The following is a 20,267-nucleotide window of genomic DNA, read 5'->3' on the forward strand; positions in this document are numbered from 1 at the left end:
CTGGCCAGTGTAACAAGAAGCATACCAGGACTTCTGGCTAGTTCAGATTTCCTGATACATGTACCCCCTTTACCTCTGTCTGAAATATGCTTATGAATACAGATCACAGGCCTGCCTGAGAGTACAACTCATAGCAGCTGTTAAAGAAAGTGAATACAATCTGTGGTTGAATAAAGAGAAGTATTTAGAAAGAGGGAGGTGATATGGCTAGATCCTGCTAAAGTACTCTATTTTGTTTTTGGGGCCACAATGCAATTTATTCAGAAAAGAGTAATAAAGAATTGTAAATGGATTCCAGACAGTATCCTATAAAGAACATTGAAAGAGCTTAGGAAATTCAGATTAGAGAAGGAAGATCTACTAATGACCCACGAATATTTACAAGTCTGCGAAGTAGAAGAGATTTAAGTAACATGTACCACTGCAGATGACAGGTACAAGATGGTTAAGTTAAAATTATAAAGATAGATTCTACCACCACATAAAAAATAATTTGCTAATAGTTAAGAGCTTTTATAAAATGTCTGCATCAGAGAAAGAGGCCAAGATGGACAGACTGGTCAACTGTTGGCCATGTAGAGCTTTTTAAGTACCTGATGAGGACAAGATGACTTCAAAATCCCTTCTAGCCTTGTGATACTGCGATTCAGAGCATGTAGGAGAAAACTGAATATCTAGTATTTAGTCAATTTTAATTAGAGATGGTTTCTTTCATCACTGGGCCAAGTAACACGGGGCCATACCAAAAACACATTGGGAAACTGATTAACATTGACATATCAAGCAAAGTGCAGCCATTGTACGGTATATCAGAATGACTCATGGGATGATCATAGCCCGATCAGGTACTTGTCCTGGACCTCATGCTCCCTTGAATAATGAGCAGATGGTCTTAAAACTCTTTCAGTGCGAGATGAGGACTAGAAGCTTGGAAGTTCCCTAAAGCCCAGTCCATTCTTCTCTGCAGATTTTTCAGTGGTTTTCCTTTAGGGAACACGCTCACCTGTAGTCAGGGCAGGTGAAAGCAGGAGCAGCAACAGCTGACTGGCAGGGAATGGGAAGCCCAAGTTCACACTCCTTCATCCCTGAGAATGTGTTTCTCAGGCTCACCTGTGGTTGGATGGCCATGGGACAAGTCCTGGCTAATGGTATTCCGATGACAATGAAGTTCATCTTTCAGACCTGGCCCATCAAACCTCGTGGGTGTGAGCCTTAGTGCGTCATGTCACCCTCCAGGTGAATGGCTAGGACTCCAAAGACCACAGAGGAGGCTGAGCCCCGGACGGAAGCAGCTTGGGTGCCTGAGTGATCCCCTGGCCAGGTGCACCCACATTGGACTATGGTGTGAGCAAGTGATCCCCTGGCCAGGTGCACCCACATTAGACTATGGTGTGAGCAAGCGATCCCCTGGCCAGGTGCACCCACATTGGACTATGGTGTGAGCAAGCGATCCCCTGGCCAGGTGCACCCACATTAGACTATGGTGTGAGCAAGTGATCTCCTGGCCAGGTGCACCCACATTGGACTATGGTGTGAGCAAGTGATCCCCTGACCAGGTGCACCCACATTGGACTATGGTGTGAGGAAGAAATACACCGAAATATCAAGGCCCTAGCATATTACCTTCCCTCCTCATTTTCCACCCTGGAAAAGATGGATTTTAAATTCTATGGGCTCATCAGCCATAATGTAGTGTGTAGAAGTTCTTATATTTACATTGATGAAATGAAAAAATAAGAAATTGAATATTTTATCTCATTATTAAAAATAGATTGGGGATGTTTTTGGAGAGGTTTGGTAAAGACTTAAAATGTATAGGTAAGATGTCTATGTCAATTATTCATAAAACGTCTGGTAGTTTAGAATAACTATTGTTTGACCCAAGATTAAATTTTTACTTAGTTTTTTTAAAAAACTAAGTTGTCTACTCTTCATATTTACATATTTATTTGTATACTTTTGGCACAAAAATCAATAGCTGCAACATTATTTTGGCCCAGTAGAAATTGACATGTTGGCACTTACTAGCTTGTGTGATACACTAAGAAATGTATATATTTGTTTTTTGTGCCCAGTTCCTGGTAGTGAGGTTCTAAAACTCTTAGAATGGTCTGCACGATAGAGGTAACAGGAACATATCTTGTTATTTATAACAAGCCCCTTTCAACCATACCTGAGTTTATGCTAAAAGGTGGCTCCTGGGTCGGCCCCTGGGTAGTTTCAGGATTGGGGTTGGCTGTCAGGGAAACCAACCGCGTAATAAGAGGGCTGGAACTTTCAGCCCCACCCACTGACTCTGGGGAGGGGAGTGGATTAGAGCTTGAGTCAATTACCAATGACCAATGGTTTAATTAACCATGCCTCTTAACGGCATGTCCATTAAAGCTCCTGAGTGACCTGATTCGCAATCACGATACAGGCAGGTCGCGGGGGAGGCAGCACAGTGTGGAGACAAGTACGGGCTCTACAGCGTCTTACTCCACTGACGGGCAGTGACGGCAACGCGGGGGTGACGAGGGACTTGATAATATGGGTGAATGTTGAAACCACAATATTGTTGATGTGAACCTTCGTAAGATTGTATATCAATGATACTTTAATTAAAAAAAACAACAACTCCTAAGTGACAAGGTGTGGAATGCTTTGGGGTTGGCAAACACACTAAGGGGCTGGGAGGGTGGCACCCCCTACCCATCGTTTCCATCTGGCTGTTCTTGAGCTGTATCCTTTATAATAAATCAATAATAGTAAGTAAAGTATCTTCTTGAGTTTTGTGAGCCATTCTAGCAAATTATCAGACCTAGGTGTTAGGCAGGAAAATAGGCATGAGCAGGGGTAGAAAGAAAATAAGGCCATAAAGCCCACTAGAAAGGACTCTAATGTTGACCAGTTAAAACTAGAGAGCCAGGAAGACTCAGAGTCAATGAGTCAATCAGTTAAAGCTCAAAAGGCCAGAAGCAACTGGGCCTGGAGTGTCTGAATACTCCCCAGAGAAAGAGAAGTATCTCAGCACAACCCATGTCTTCATTGTGTCACTTAGGTCCTGCCACTGTAAAATTTCCTTTAGCCTGCTAAAAGCCCCAGCTATAAAAAGCATAATAAAAACAGGAAAAATTCCACCTTAAAACTACAATTACATTTTAAAACCCAAGAAGTTAAGAAGTAAGATTCTTAACATACTCTTTAGCAAACAGACAATAACTCAGCCCACCGTGGAGGCAGGGCAGGCAGTCTTGACTGATGTGCTCCCAGACCAGGAAGCTGCTATCCTGGGAGGGCATCAGAAAGTAAATTTCTTGTGTTAAGCTAATTTTGCAGAATCATGGAAGGACTGATGAGAAACTTAATTTCTCACCAAAGATGAACATCTTGAGACCACTTAACAAGTCCACACCCCTAGCTCTTTGTCACATTCCAGAAAAATCCTTAAAAGGGGGAACCCCAAACCTGTCCGTGCGCTCCTCTCTCTGAAGTTGCCTGTACTTTCTAAGTGTGTAGCCTTAAACTTTCTCTCTCCAATCTTTCATGGTGCCTCTCCTCCCTGAGGTTGCCTGTACTTTCTCTCCCTTCAAGTAATTTTAAGTAAAACTTTTACTCTGCTCCACTACTGTGTCTCTGCCCTTCAATTCTTTGTTGTGGTGGGGACAAAGGACGGAGGAAAATACACAACGCCTCCCCCAACATAGGGACGTGTCCTGGGACCCCCACTGAATTTATAGCCAGTAGGGTCTGAAGTACAGGTGGCATCCCGGGACTGGAGTCTGAAGTGGGGGCACCATGGACCCCTTAACCTGTGGGGTCTACATTAACTCCAGGTAGTTAGTGTCAGAATTGAATTGAATTGTAGGACACCAAATTGGTGTCCAGATAGTTGAATAATTAATTGGTGGTGGTGGTGGTTGGAGGAGTAAGGGAACCCACACATTTGGTGGCAGAAACATTGAATGTAAAAACTGTCCAGACCTTAGCTTTGAGCATTCTGACAACTAGAAAATTCATTAGAGACATTGGATGTCAAGGACAAGCCCTACAAAAGCTGAAAGAGACTTAGAGGGGACTGAGTCTACACGATCCTAGCACACAAACAAAAAGAAAACGATGACGGCGTTAAATGATCGCTGTGAAGAATACCAGTAAAGAATTTAAGCTGTGACCTCCTCATTCTCCACTGGAAGGTGTGGCTGCTGTGCCTGTGTGGCAGCTTCCCAGAGCTGTCAGATGTGCAGGTTCCCCAGAGCCACAGGCACTGGGAAACCATAAGGAAGTAAGCATATTTTCAGTACGGACTGGAGGAAAAGCAAGCTGTGCTCAGTCCACAAAGCCGCAGGGAAGAAATTACACGTATGTAACCCATGGTCACAATCCCTTATCGTAGGACACACGCTGTGCCACTGAGTCCCGAGGACAGGACAGCCTCAGGTGCGCTGTCCCGAGTCCCGGCGTCACTGTGGGTGAGGTTTAACTCTCACTAGGGTGCATCTAGCACATTCCTCCACCAGAACTCTGTCATACTTGCTTCCTTCTTCTTCTTTTTTAAATGTGTAAAGAAAAAAGTACACAACATTCTCTGTCCATAGGTCGCTGACTTAGTCAAGGGTAAACTTGAACCATCATTTCACATACAAGCAGGACTCTCGACATGGAAAGACCCAAAGAGGAACCATTTATTTAGTAATCATTTAGAGTCTAGTGTGGGAGGTTGTCTCTTGCCTATCTGAAAAGGCCTTTTCCTTATTTAAAAAAAGAGAATAAAAAGTTTATTGCTTTAAGAATATGTAGTAGTGCACTAACAAGTTAAAAATCAAGTAAATCAGAAAAAAATGCACTAAAAATGTTTTTCATTTTTTTGAAGCAATGTCAAGCTATTCAGACTCAGATGAGAGAAATAAACTAAACACAACTAGCCTGATCCTGTAGAGTAAATGACTGACCACACAGACAATCCGTGGTGACCTTTATCCATCAATGTCTCTAGTCATAGTATCATCGAATGAATACTGCTGAACACCTATTATATTCCAAACATATCCTGAGCATCGAGCATAGAACCATGGCTAATGAACTGTGTGCCTTCCCACACAGAGATTGCAGATGCGGAGAGAGTGCTTAGACTAGAACACTGAAGCTGTAGCAGAGTAAAGAGCAGGCACTGGAGGAACCACAGCCTCCACAGAAGGTTGCTCAGGCTGTGCACTGTGCACATCTAGTCTCTGAGAATGACCTTCCCTGCAGTCACAGGACCACCCCGTGGGAGCACAGAGGCAGAGACAGACAAGGGTTCCTGAAAGAAGTGCTGCCTCAGTAGAGATCTGAAGGATGAGTAGCGGTCAGCCGAGGCGGTGTGCATGGAGGGGAGAAGGAGAGTGGAAGGGAAGCAGTAAGAAAAACGCTGCCCCACTGAGATGGAAACAGAACAGGAGGGAGGGACGGCAGGGGTGACGAGGAGGAAGGGGAGAGCAGGCTGGGGTTGGCGTGGGGGGCTGGTATTCAGGATCACACCCAGGTTTCTAATTTGAAACTGGTGGCTCCCTGAGGGGCAGGGGATAGAAGGAGAAGGGCAGGATTACAGAGAGACAAGCTCCCAGTTCTGAATCTGTTCAGCCTGAGAGGCTCTGAGCAATTCAAGCTCAGGAGACCGGAGACTCCTCGCATCTGGAGTTCAGCAGAGAGGTCGCTGGTCAACAACAGAGAGCGTGTAACCACGGATTTAGATGTCATCACCCAGACAGCAAATAATACATTCAAAAGCCAGGCAGGGAAAACTGCAGAGGCATCCCTGGAAAGGTGGGTGGGGAGAAGAGGGTGATGACTCAGAGGTCCTGTAGGAAATTACCTTTCAAGAAGGGTGGCGCTTTCTATGCCAAGGAATGGCTGAGGCAAGACGGTGATAGCTGAGGAGTGGCTGCAGGACTGGGCCAGGAGTGGCCCCGGCAGGGCGGTGTTGCGGGGGGAGAGGTACAGAATGAAGGTTTCGGTGGGTAGCAGGGAGACAGGAAGATAAGGAGGAAAGATAAGAGGCACAGACTTTTTCATAAAGTCTGACTGAAGGGAGTGAGCCATCACACCACCAGCACAGCTGTCCTACGTACGACCTCTTGACCATGATGTCACGTTACAGGTCATCAAAAGCAAAGGCACCAGACCAGGTCAAAACCAAATGCAAACCAATTTTTGATTATAAATAAATTCTTTAGTACCTATTTTTCCCATCTTCTTACACTCAGACACTATAAAATTCCACAGATGTTGCCTATTTATTTCACACTCCTGACTGTCGAAGAAGTTCAAAGGCAGCTCTGTTCTGAAGAGTTGGTAACCTGACAGCATTATCTTTTCTAAAATTGTCGAGTACCCAATGGAGATATTTTGCATGAGTATCTCATGAAGAGCTTCTATTCTCTTCATCGCGTCTCTTTTCACGTAATGCAAGGCACTTCAGCAAGACTTTCCCAAGGAGAAAAGGGGAAGGGCGGAGACAGGGCCTCTCCGTCCACCTACCGCTGCCTGGGTGGGCTTCTGCTTCCTATCCCGCTTCGGCCGCGACTTGGTGAAGTGCTCCAGCTTCCTCCCTTCTTCAGAGGGCAACTCAGAAACGAATCCTGAGCTCCGCCTCTCTTGTCTGACGGCGGGGAAAGGAGGGTCTTCTACGTGAATCGGCACGTCTTCCAGCGCTTTATCCAGATCAAACTCCATTTCTAAAATACAGTAAAGCCAAGGCCAAAGCTTTTTGCAGAGAGATGGATTAAAGAATTCCCAAAAGTCTTCTCAGTTCTATCACAGAACAGCAAACCTACATTCAAAAATCACTTAACTCCCTTTCTCAGTAGCTGCTCATATAGGGCATCCCTGAGAAACATCCCTGAGGGGCCTGTGTTTCTTGATGAGGGTATAGTTACAAGGAAATGATCGGCATTAGCAAAATACTCACCAAAGGCCCTGGAAACAGGCCGCAGCATTCGGCTATGGATACTCTTCCGTTTGGATTTAGGAGTTATCTAGCAATAAGATAAAGAAGGCACTGAGACAGGTAATCACAGAAAACTTGCCTTTCAAATTTCAGAAACATCTCAAGGGGGCAAGGGGAAGATTTGGGATCAACAGTTTATGCTCATTATTTTTTTCACTTCATTAGCAGATGGCAGGTAACATCAGACAGCCTGACTGAGAAAACTTAACCGATACGTTCTTAATATTTATAATTTTTTCAAATAAGATACCCAGCTTCTTTCTTCTTCCCCCAGCCCTGATCAGTTAAATTCTATTTATATGGCTGAAAAGAACAAGGAATGATACAGAATTTAACTCCAAGCTACACATGTTAAAATGGATATAAAAAAGATTGAGAGATTGTAAACATCAGTCACTAAAAACTGACAAGCATTTACTGTTCTTTATCACAGCAACATCAATGTAAGCAAAAGAGAACTCTGTCACTTTAATGATATAAGTAGTTTGTTTTGTTCCACATTTCTGTCACCAAGATTTTGATCTTTACATCACGGGCAAAAACTAATTAGGAAAAAGCCGCCATGATTTGGAGTTCTGTATCTGCTGTTGCTCCCCTGTAAGACGTCGTTGATCCTGCTGGACCTTTAAAAAATGAGTCCAAAACCCAAACCACAGCCAAAGCTTCCTAAGAGCACTTTTCTAGCACTGGTGCCAGCTGCTGATTATGTAAAGACAAACCTATGCAAGGCGTTAGCTTCTTCCACAAATAGGACCATACACGTAAAAGCAGGAGGGAACCCTGGTCATCTCCTACACAAACTTGATGAAACTGAGTCACGGAGATGAGATAGGTTCCCGTTCAAGGTATCAGCAGGAGAGGAAAGAGGAACAGCCCCTTTCAAAGGCCAGCCCAGCATCCCTCCTACCACACCATTCGTTACCAACATACAGATGGATGGACTTTAACTGGTTTGATACTAGAAACTTGTGTTTGTGTAAACTAAGAGATAACATAACTGAAAGAATTTAGTTTGTAGACTTTCATTTAATTTAACAGGTTGTCATTTAAGGCTTTCTCAAAGAAAAGAATCCACAAGGTTGATAAACTTCCTTTGGTTCAAAGAATGAATCAGTTCATACCGATGCTTAAAGCAAACAGCTTAAGAGTTTTGACAATTTTATGCCAGTTTTAATAGTGACATTCTTCTGCTCTTACTTTTGCTGAGAGAGCAATTGTACTTAAATCCATACGGTCTTCCTGAAATACACAATGAAAATTGCTGATTTGGTTCTTTCAAACTTCTATTAAAGATGGACAATCTGAGGAATATCTATTAATGAAGCAACACGCTTTTTTGGGTTCAAAAAAAACCACAGTCAATCCAATGAGACTAAAAAGGAATCCAGTTTCAAGGTTCTCCCCCAAATTGACCTTGCAGTTGGCAGTATAAGGTAGTGACGTCACCTTTCTGGTCTATTCAGAAGTAAAACCTCTAAAAATACTTAATTCTTGGGAGACACAAACTACTAAAATATATGCTGTATTTAGTCAAGGAAATTTCTTCAGTATTCTATCCACTTTGTACCCAACCATGATAGGCAAAAGGCTCAAGAAGTAGTTTGGATATAATTTCCAGCCAATTCATTAAGAGAGTTATGAATAAATTTTAAAAATACATGAAACGAAGATGTCTTCCAAAATTCTTTCCTGTGACTCTTACTTAGATGTTATACAAAGAGTGTCCATGGGCAAAAATCATGTGGCTCAGGTTTTCCTACTTAACCTTTGTAACACATACCAAATACATGTAAAACATATGACCATCATGACATTTCAAATATAGCATGTGAAAAGGTATGTAGAGTTACATATAGCATATACAATCATATATATATGAATAATATGAAAGATATAAAGAGACACATTTACAAACCTATGCCCATCTATAAATGGATCATTAAGTTCAACCTAATTTTATAGACATATGGAGAAACGTGCAAAATCATCAGCATTTTTTGACGGTTCACATCAAAGGGGAACTAACTTGCTCTTTTTGGTCTAGCTTTCTAATGCCTCAAAGCCTAGTTTATAAAATTTGTATATCAGGAAGATGCGCCTCATGCATTTTCAACGCGTTCCTTTATTTCAAATGCTCTTTAAAAGTGCAAATACCTTCTAATTGCATTTCACGTAAAACTCATACTGTATTTAACATGTCTGTCAGTTTTGAAGTCTTGCCATGTTTGGACAGGACCGATGGTCTTTTGCTAAAATAAGCAGGACTTGAAATCAGGCTAGGTTTTAAGCTTGGTATAAAGAATGAAGACCAATTTTATACATTTTCCTTTTCATGGATTAACTATTTTATAATCTCTTTTTTCACGGGGTTTAAGTATAGCAATGGTAAGAAAAATATGAATGAATCTTATTTTCTCTCATTTTTTCTTTTCTTGAGAATTTTTTCTTCCTTAACAGTTTTATAGAAAAATATGGACTTGCTTGATTTTATTAGCTTATTGTTATGATCCCTCTACATATAAATGTAAGGCAGGAGGAAATGTAAATGTGAGCTGTGATTATCCACCGAACTGTACAGTTAGGAACAAATATTCCATGTTTCTCTAGAAATCTGGTTTACAAGCCGCCCTCCTTCCCCCTCCCCATATACCTGTTAGATAAATAGCATCTTGGGATATAACCATCCTCTTCAGAACTGTTAACTCTCTTGTACAACAATGAAAGGGCTAGTTTTCTCAGACTCTTTCTTAGTCCTCATTCCCTTCCTTGAACATCTGTCAAGGCCTAAGTATTTTCTAATCAGAGAAATCACAAAGTGCCCATTGGATGAAGGTGTTCAGCGACTGAAGCAGGAAATGTATACACAGCAAGTGGACCTTTCTCACATCGATTCATCATTAACACTGGCCACTATTACTTCAGGCCTGGATAAAATTACTTTACCATTAATAATGCATTTTATAAGTAAAAAGAAGTAATTTTCAATATTCACACCCTCAGGAAGTATGAATTACATACTCTTAATGTGTTAAACCCTTTAAAATGTAACTTTAGAAGGAAAACTCTAAACCTAAAACTTCTTTCTCATCTTGACATCACAAGCCATCAGAAAATCCCCACCATGGCAGAGTGTGAATGAAATGCAAGGCCCTGCGCTCTAGGAGTCCAAAAGTGACATAATGTCTACATTGCTCAGAAACCTTATCATTTGATCCAATTTTTATAATTCTTTTAAGACTATTCTCTATGTAGCTCAATAGTGGTACTTCCACTTTTACCACAAGTTAAGGACTAATGTTGGAACCTTACAAACAAGATCATTTTTTTTTTCCTGGTCAACTCATGTTTAATGTATAATTCCTAGACATACTGATTTTCTTAAAAGCAAGTGTTAAATTGTTCCTATCACTACAAAAATAGGACAGTAATTTCCTTGTTCATTTCACCAGGTTTGCACAAAGAATAATAAACAACACTCTCACTCCAAGCTCAAGAATCGCTATTTTTCTTTTTCCTGAGGTTAAAAAAGCAAAACAAACAAGAGAGTTGGCTAACAAAATCCAAATAGTTGGGAAGCAAATTGGTAAAATTCTAATACAAAAAGCAAATCACGATCTTGATTTTCATTAACTCTAGGAAATAAGCAATATGACAAAAATTAGAAAAACCCTGAAGTTTAAATAATCATGTCTTAAAAAAAAATTTTTTTTTACATGAAAGGAATAAGCACTTTTCTCCTGTTGAATGTGCATAACCCGCTTCATCAGCACTGCCCCTGCTTTCAGACACATGGCTGGGGTTACGTGAAATTCATCGCCTGTTCTGCTAGTTGAACCATCTTGTAAACTCCAGTCTTGTCTCTAAATCGCTGCCTATTTCACGCAGGATCACAGACGGACGAGGACAGCACACACCCTGGGAGATCAGCTGGGCAGCAAGGAAGCCAGCGGAGCACAAGAATGTGAACTAGTACAGCCAGGAGCTGCACAGCCACCAAGAAGTACTTACACTTGTACAGCAGAGAGTCTCCATGCAGCAAAAAGGAAGGAAAAAAACATGAATGGAAGAGAGATAAAGCAACAGCATCACAAGAAAGGGGGGGAGAGACACCATCCACAAACAAGCAGAAAAGCTACATAAAAAGCCTTCATAGCAAAGGAATAAGGAAAGAATAAGGCCAAAATATTATTGGCTTGAGGCATCCAATCTAGCTTTTTGTAAGAAGCGTAATTACAGCTACAAAACTGCAGAAACTCTTAGAGATACGACCTCTCTTGTTAATCAAGAATGTGCGAAATGCCATCTGCAAACCCTCTAAGGTATTAACCCCATCTGGGGAGGAAGACGTCGTCAAGTCCAAAGGCACCTGGACAGAACACTGGACGGATGTGGAAAAGCCCTGCAGGTTTGGGTTCCTGGGTAACAGGGCCAGTCCCAGCAACGACGTGAGGAGGGTGTCCACAGTCATGTGTAAGTGTTCCTTCTGGGGCTCTTTTACATCGCTCTGTGGTCCCCACTGCCCGTCATGATGAAGTAGCTTTGATTTCCCTCCCCCTCAGTCATTAAAACCCTTCAGGAAAGGATCTGGTGCCAGGTCCCAGCACGGGCACCTACCCACAGTGCGACTGAATGTGGATGACACTTTCATACCTTAGTGGGAATTCTGGTTACCTGCATTTCACGTTAAATCTCCAATTAATTAAATAATTTTTAAAACCTCATTGATCATCATTAACAGTTGTTAGGACATCTTCTCAATATGCTGAAAATTTATAAAAGAATGTTTAAAAACAACAAAAAACAAGAAGTCTAGTTGTAGAATACCAGGCTTGTGAAAGCCAAGTATTCTTGGAGGGGGGTGGGGTGTGTGTCAGGATAATCTTTTCCAAGTTTCCTGAAAACACATCCCGGGGAAGGCCCCTACACCATCTACCCAGGGTTGACATTTTTTCCTCATTTTCTCTGTTTCGTATTTTCTGTATGTTGATTTTTCTCAATATACAACAGGATGAAAATACAGGGCTCCTCAATTTCAGAATGTAAACAGTTTGGGTCTCTTCAGAGGAAAGGTGGTACACAAAAAGAATTTCCCATGACCACCACCATTATCACCATCATCACCACCACATCACCACCCCCACCACCACCATCACATCACCACCATCATCATCACATCCCCACCATCCCCATCCCCACCACCACCATCACATCCCCACCATCCCCCTCCCCACCACCACCATCACATCACCACCATCACCATCACATCACCACCATCACCATCACATCACCACCATCACCCTCCCCACCACCACCACCACCACCACCCTCACCACCACATCACCACCATCACCATCACATCACCACATCACCACCCCCACCACCACCATCACATCCCCACCATCCCCATCCCCACCACCACCATCACATCACCACCATCACCATCCCCCCATCACCACCACCACCATACCCCCCATCACTACCACCACCATCACATCCCCACCATCACCCTCACCACCACCACCACCACCATCACCATCACAAGCCATTCTTATTTATCAGAAAGGCTTCTATCAGCAATGTCTTGAAATAGTCTAAGCCTCCAGGCTTCTAATTTCATACTTTATAGGTAATTTTCTTCAAATATACCTCATTTTAGGACACATTAAGTCATACTGAAAACAGCCTTGCTAAATCAAAGGTGAAAAAGTAAAAATATATTTTCAAATATTCTTGAATTGTCTGGAATAAAGACACCTGCCCCTGTCTTAAAACACATCCTCTCAAAAGCTTCTTTAGAGATGTGACTACGGATACATACATAAGAGAGTTACAGCTTTTTGTGAAGGGTCAATTCAACAAAACAAGTACTCTGTCCCAATTATCCACCTAAAGGTCCTAACTGCAGGTGAGGAAACTCAATCGGTTCAACTCCTAAAATGACAGGCAAGCAAAAAAAAGTTCCTATGAAGTGAGAAACCATGGAAACAATTCGACCTTTCAATGGAATGAAGGTCATTGGTTCACTCCTCTTCTCCATCTACACACTGTTCGGAACTTATCCACAGTGACTTCCAGAACATCTCCCCATCGGGATGAGAGAGCCAGTGGGTGAAGAGAGGTCATTCTCTTTCAAGAGCAGGCCTCATGCTCAGGGATCCGGCTTCCAGAACCTGAGCTCGAATCCTGGACCTGCCGCTTCAGGGGTTGTAGAGCTTTAGCCAATGTTTTTGTGAGGTTGGACCTAGTTTTCTAGTTTGTAAAATAAACTGTTGGGAGGATTAAATATGATAATGACCATAAAGTACTTAGCACAGAGCCTAGCGTTCTACTGCCATTCGATGACCTCACAGTACTTCAATAATTGGTAGTGGCTATGAGCAGTAACAATAATATTATCACTTTTTTCATTTTTCTATTCCCAAGAAAGGATTGGGAGTAAAGCATACATTAAGTAGTAGATTTATAATAGCAAAAAGCTGGAACAATTCAAAAGCCTATCAAATAGGGAAATAGATAACTAAAATGAGTACAGTTAACCCTTGAAAATCACAGGTTTGAATTTCATGGGTCCACTTATATGCAGATTTTTTCAATAAATTATGTACATACTATAAATGTATTTTCTCTATAATTTTAATAACTTTTCTAGCTTACTTTATTGTAGGAATGATATATAATACACATAACATTCAACATATGTGTTAATTGACTGCTTATGTTATCAGTAGGGCTTCCAATCAATAGTAGGCTATTTAGTAGTTAAGTTTTTGGGGAGTCAAAAGCTACATGTGGATTTTCAACTGTGGGGGAGGGGCTCAATGCCCCTAACCCTCACATTATTTAAGCACAAAACTGTACATTCATATGACACAACAGCAGTTAAAAAGGGAAAACAATTTTACATACAGCAACATGAACAAACCTCTGAAGATGATACTGAGAGAAAAAAGCAAGCTTCAGAAAGACACACAAGGCATATCATTAATGTAAATTCTAAGACAAACACTATATATTGTTTGTAAATGCATGTGTATTTAAACATACAAAATAAACAGGAAGCACCCAATCAAACTCATGATAGCGACACCTGTGGAAAGAGGCAGGAGAATGAGACTGTCAGTAGTGGTCAAATGAGGCTTAACTTTATCAGTGATGTTTTATATTAAGATTCAGCAAATATTTATTGAGCACCAATTGTATACTTGGCTCTCTTAGAGATGGGGAAAGAGCAGCGAAGATAGGTGAGGTCCCTATGCTCCTAGAGTTTAAATTATCGTATCAAAAAAATACACTGGCAAAATGAAGATGCTTATGTGTTAATGTTAATGTGTTAATGCAGGGTATTGGGAATATGGTATTTGGGGTGTTTAAGGCACTTTCTTTGTAATTTTGTAGGAACTCTTCAAAGAGCCTATATAGGAACACTTACAGAGATCACATTAAGTGTTTACGGATCACCTGGACTTACTCCACAGATACCCTAATAGCAGCTCACTTGAAAGACCATATATTACCACCACAATGGCCACCTCCTGATGGGTAACAATGACAAAGGGAACAATTTGATATTTGATCATAACAGTATGGAGGTGGGAACTGATCACAGTAATGACATATGTGAAGAAACTTTAAAGATTCTTGAAGCAACTCAGGGCTGTTTTGTATGTGCAACTGTTTTGAACCTGTTATTATTCACACGAACTATTCAACAATACTTGCCATCTCAATATTTGGAAGCCTGTAGCTTTGGGGGAAAGGGTGTTCCCGGCCTGGGATAATCCCCTGTGAAACCAGTGAAACCGAAATAAGTCAAGGGAAAAGCTGGGATGGGAGGAAGGCTTTTATGCCTTACAGTCACTACCCAGGCCCGGCTCTGTCTGACTCGTCGCGCCAGGGTTCATGCTCTGTGGCCCCCACTTGCTATTTCCCCCACCAGTCCCTTCTGGGACTCCATGGGCGGGTCCTTGGTAACTGGCAGACGCAGACCAATTCCCCACCAGGAATGGAGGGGAAGACAGAAGGGCTGTTTTCTCTTCACCTCTCCACACGGATCCACAGGAGGCTCTGCAGTGGTAAACACCTACTGACATGCAAATGAACCAAGGCCAGGCCTAAGAGTCTGGGAATTCTGCCGTTTACCCCACAGGCCAAGAAGCCAAAATGACACAGAAACTTGCTACCACATCTACCTTCATATCTTTCATCATGAAACTCACATATAAGGGATCAAAAAATACTATGAACAGTGGGTGGGTACATACTCTATTAACCAGAAACATATAAGTATTTTGCCAGGCATTTCAGCACTTCTAACAAAATCATGGAGACAGGGATTTGCCATTCAGGCATTATTCTTTCAGTTAAAAAATATAAGAAAATCAGAGGTTTCCCTCGAAGCACATCAATTCAGGCAAATCTGCCCATTTTGCCTCCCAGATCATCAGCCCTCATCACATGCGCAAAAATTTCAACTATGATAGTTGTTTAGTCAAGTACATCTACTTTTTTTGTTTTTGGTATGCTATTTATTTATTTATTTATATTAAGGTATCATTGATATACACTCCCATGAAGGTATAACATGAAAAACAATGTGGTTACTACATTCACCCTTATTATTGAGTCCCCCCCACACCCCATTGCAGTCACTTACTGTCCAACAGTGTAGTGAGATGCCACAGAGGCCCTATTTGTATTCTCTGAGCTACACTGTCTTCCCTGTGACCCCATCATACACCCTGTGCACCAATCATGATACCCCACAATCCCCTTCTCCCTTCCTCCCCACCTGCCCTCCCCCATCCCACCCCTTTGGTTACTACTAGGCCCTTCTTGGAGTCTCTGATTCTGCTGCTATTTTGTTCCTTCAGTTTTGCTTTGTTGTTATACTCCACAAATGAGGGAAATCATTTGGTACTTGTTTTTTCCGCCTGGCTTATTTCACTGAGCATAATACCCTCTAGCTCCATCCATGTTGTTGTAAATGGTAGGATTTGTTTTCTTCTTATAGCTGAATAATATTCCATTGTGTATATGTACCACATCTTCTCTATCCATTCATCTACTGATGGACACTTAGGTTCTTCCATATCTTGGCTATTGTAAATAGTGCTGCAATGAACATAGGGGTGCATCTGTCTTTTTGAAACTGAGAAGTTGCTTTTTTCTTTGGGTAAATTCCTAGGAGTGGAATTCCTGGGTCAAATGGTATTGCTCTTTTTAGTTTTTTGAGGAACCTCCATATTGCTTACCACAATGGCTGAATTAGTTTACACTCCCACCAGCAGCATAGGAGGATTCCCATTTCTCCACATCCTCACCAGCATTTGTTGTTCTTAGTCTTTTCAGTGATGGCCATCCTAACTGGTGTGAGGTGATATCTCATTGTGGTTTTAATTTGCATTTCCACAATTAGCGATGTGGAGCAATTTTTCATGTGCCTGTTGGCCATCTGAATTGCTTATCTGGAGAATTGTCTCTTTGTATCCCCCATCCATTCTTTAATCATGTTATTTGCTTTTTGGGTGTTGAGGCATGTCAGTTCTTTGAATAGTTTGGATGTTAACCCCTTGTTGGATATGATGTTTACAAATATATTCTCCCACACTGTAGGATGCCTTTTTGTTCTGCTGATGGTGTCTTTTGCTGTACAGAAGTTTTTAGCTTGATGTAGTACCATTTCTTCATTTTTATTTTGTTTCCCTTGTCCGAAGAGATCGTTCAGGAAAAAGTTGCTCATGTTTATATTCAAGAGATTTTTGCCTATGTTTTTTTCTAAGAGTTGTATGGTTTCATGACTTACATTCATGTTTTTGATCCATTCCAAGTTTACTTTTGTGTATGGGGTTAGACAATAAGTGTTTCATTTTCCTGCATGTGGCTGTCAAGTTTTGTCACCACCAGTTGTTGAAGAGGCTGTCACTTCCCCATTGTATATCCATGGCTCCTTTATCATATATTAATTGATGATACGTGCTTGGGATTATCTCTGGGCTCTCTACTCTGTTCCATTTGGTCTATGGGTCTGCTCTTGTGCCAGTACCAAACTGTCTTGATTACTGTGGCTTTGTAGTAGAGCTTGAAGTTGGGGAGTATAATCACCCCCCCACTTTATTCTACCTTCTCAGGATTACTTTGGCTATTCAGAATTTTTTGTTGTTCCATATAAATTTTAGAACTATTTGCTCTAGTTCATTGAAGAATGCTGTTGTTATTTTGATAGGGATTATACTGAATCTGTAGAATGCTTTAGGCAAGATGGCCATTTTGACAATATTAATTCTTCCTGTCCATGAACATGGGGTGTGTTTCCATTTATTGGTACCTTCTTTAATTTCTCCCATGAGTGTCCCATAGTTTTCAGGCTATAGGTCTGTCACTTCCTTGGTTAGGTTTATTCCTAGGTATTATATTCTTTTTGATCCAATTGTGAATGGAATGGTTTGTTAATTTCTCTTTCTGCTAGTTCATTGTTAGTGTATAGGAAAGCCACAGATTTCTGTGTATTAATTTTGTTTACAACTTTGCTGCATTCAGATATTAGATCTGGTAGTTTGGGAGTGGATTCTTTAGGGTTTTTTATGTACAATATCATGTCATCTGCAAACAGGGACAGATTTAACTTCCTCTTTGCCAATCTGGATGCCTTTTATTTCTTTGTGTTATCTGATTGACATGGCTAGGACCTCCAGAACTATATTGAATAGAAGTGGGGACAGTGGGCATCCCTGTCTTGTTCCCCATCTTAAAGGAAAAGCTTTCAGCTTCTTGCTGTTCAGTATGATGTTGGCTGTGGGTTTGTCATATATGGCCTTTATTATGTTGAGGTACTTGACCTCTGTACCCATTTTGTTGAGAGTTTTTATCATGAACAGATGTTGAATTTTGTTGAATGCTTTTTCAGTGTCTATGGAGATGATCATGTGGTTTTTGTCCTTTTTGCTTACGTGGTGGATGATGTTGATGGATTTTTGAATGTTGTATCATCCTTGCATCTCTGGCATAAATCCTACTTGATCATGATGTTGAGTATTTTTGCATCTTTGTTCATCACGGATATTGGTCTGTAATTTTCTTTTTTTTGTGGTGTCTTTGCCTGGTTTTGGTATTAGAGTGATGCTGGCCTTATAGAATGAATTTGGACATATTTTCTCCTCTTCTTTTTGGAAAACATTAAGGAGGATGGGTATTAGGTCTTCACTTAATGTTTGTTTGATAAAATTCAGAGGTGAAGTTATGTGGTCCAGGAGTTTTGTTCTTAGGTAGTTTTTTTATTACCAATTCAATTTTGTTGCTGATAAGTGGTCTGTTCAGATTTTTTGTTTCTTCCTGGGTCAGCCTTGGAAGGTTGTATTCTTCAAAAAAGTTGTCCATTTCTTCTAGGTTATCCAGTTTGTTAGCATATAATTTTTCATAGTATTGTCTCATAATTCTTTGTATTTCTGTGGTGTCCTTAGTGATTTTTCCTTTCTCATTTCTGACTCTGTTTATGTGTGTAGATTCTCTTTTTTCTTCATAAGTCTGGCTAGGGGTTTATCTGTTTATGTTCTCACAGAACCAGCTCTTGCTTTCATTGATTCTTTCTATTGTTTTCTTCTTCTCAATTTTATTGATTTCTGCTCTAATCTTTATTATGTCTCTTCTTCTACTGACTTTGGGCCTTATTTGTTCTTCTTTTTCTACTTTCATTAATTGTGAGTTTAGACTGTTCAGATAGGATTGTTCTGCTTTCCTGAGGTAGGCCTGTATTGCAATGTACGTCCCTCTTAGCACGGCCTTCGCTGCATCCCACAGATTTTTGCGGCATTGAATTATTGTTGTCATTTGTCTCCATATATTGCTTCATCTCTGTTTTTATTTGGTCATTGATCCATTGATTAGTTAAGAGTACGTTATTAAGCCTCCATGTTTTCGTGGGATTTTTCAATTTCTTTGGATAATTTATATCTAGTTTCATACCTTTGTGGTCTGAGAAGCTGGTTGGTCCAATTTCAATCTTTTTGAATTTACTGAGGCTCTTTTTGTGGCCTAGCATATGATATATTCTTAAGAATAGATACACCCTTGAGAAGAATGTGTATCCTGTTGCTTTTGGATGGAGTGTTCTGTAGGTGTCCGTTAGGTCCATCTGTTCTAATATGTTGTTCGGTGCCTCTGTCCCTTTACTTATTTTCTTTCCAGTTGATCTGTCCTTTGGAGTGAGTGGTGTGTTGAAGTCTCCTAAAATGAATGCATTACATTCTGTTTTCCCATTAATTCTGTTAGTATTTGTTTCATATATGTAGGTGCTCCTGTGTTGGGTACACAGATAATTATAATGGTTATATCGTCTTGTTGGACTGACCCCTTTATCATTATGTAATGTTCTTCTTTGTCTCTTGTGACTTTCTTTGTTTTGAAATCTATTTTTGTCTGATACAAGTACTGCAACTCCTGCTTTTTTTCTTAGTTGCATGAAATATTTTTTTCCATCCCTTTCCTTTCATTCTCTGTATGTCTTTGGGTTTGAAGTGAGTCTCTTGTAGGCAGCATATAGACAGGTCTTTTTCGTACTCCATTCAGTGACTCTATCTTTTGATTGGTGCATTCAGACCATTTACATTTAGGGTAATTATCGATAAGTATGTACTTACTGCCATTGCAGGCTTTAGATTTGTAGTTAACAAAGGTTCAAGGGTAATTCCCTTACTATCTAACAGTCTAAGTTAACTCACCTAGTATGCTATTACCCACACAACCTAAAGGTTCTTTTTTTCCCCTCCTCCATTCTTTATATATTAGGTACCATATTCTGTACTCTCTGTGTATCCCTTGACTGACTTTGGGGGTAGTTGATTTGATTTTGCATCTGCTTAGTAATTAATTGTTCTACTTTCTTTACTGTGGTTTTATTTCCCCTGGTGACAGCTATGTAGCCTTAGGAACATGTCCATTATATCCTATAATGTGAATATTTTTCTGTTTGTATTGGTCCCACATTTCTCTCAATATTCTTTCATTCTTAGAGATCCTTTTTCCTCTCTGTGCCTCAGCTTCTTTGTATTCCTCTTCTCTAATTTCTATTCCATTTACCATCTCTTCTACTACATCTAATCTGCTTTTATATCGCTCCACTGTATGTTTCATTTCAGATATGGAATTTCTTAATGATTCAGTCTTTGTTCTAAATTCGTCCCTGAGTTCTTGAATATTTTTCTGTGCCTTCATGAGCATGTTTATGATTTTTATTTTTAGCTGTCTTTCAGGAAGATTTATGGGTTCAGTTTCACTTGGCCCCTTTTCTGGTGTCTGTGAGATATTG

The 20,267-nt window shown here is 40.7% G+C and overlaps 1 protein-coding gene across 9 annotated transcripts in view; it reads right to left on the reverse strand.

Moving 5' to 3' along the window:
* The window catches only part of CARMIL1 (capping protein regulator and myosin 1 linker 1), a 330,496-nt gene that overhangs the window by 23,841 nt on the left and 286,388 nt on the right, over positions 1-20,267 (reverse strand). For all 9 annotated transcript variants that reach the window (XM_073224193.1, XM_073224192.1, XM_073224191.1 and 6 more), the window contains 2 exons: positions 6,929-6,995; positions 6,499-6,695 (listed from right to left, as the gene is read on the reverse strand). In XM_073224193.1, coding sequence (XP_073080294.1) covers positions 6,499-6,695; positions 6,929-6,995 — 264 coding nt within the window. The remainder of the gene's footprint in view (positions 1-6,498; positions 6,696-6,928; positions 6,996-20,267) is intronic.

The sequence above is a fragment of the Manis javanica genome, chromosome 16, assembly GCF_040802235.1.
Source record: "Manis javanica isolate MJ-LG chromosome 16, MJ_LKY, whole genome shotgun sequence".
Classification (NCBI taxonomy): domain Eukaryota; kingdom Metazoa; phylum Chordata; class Mammalia; order Pholidota; family Manidae; genus Manis; species Manis javanica.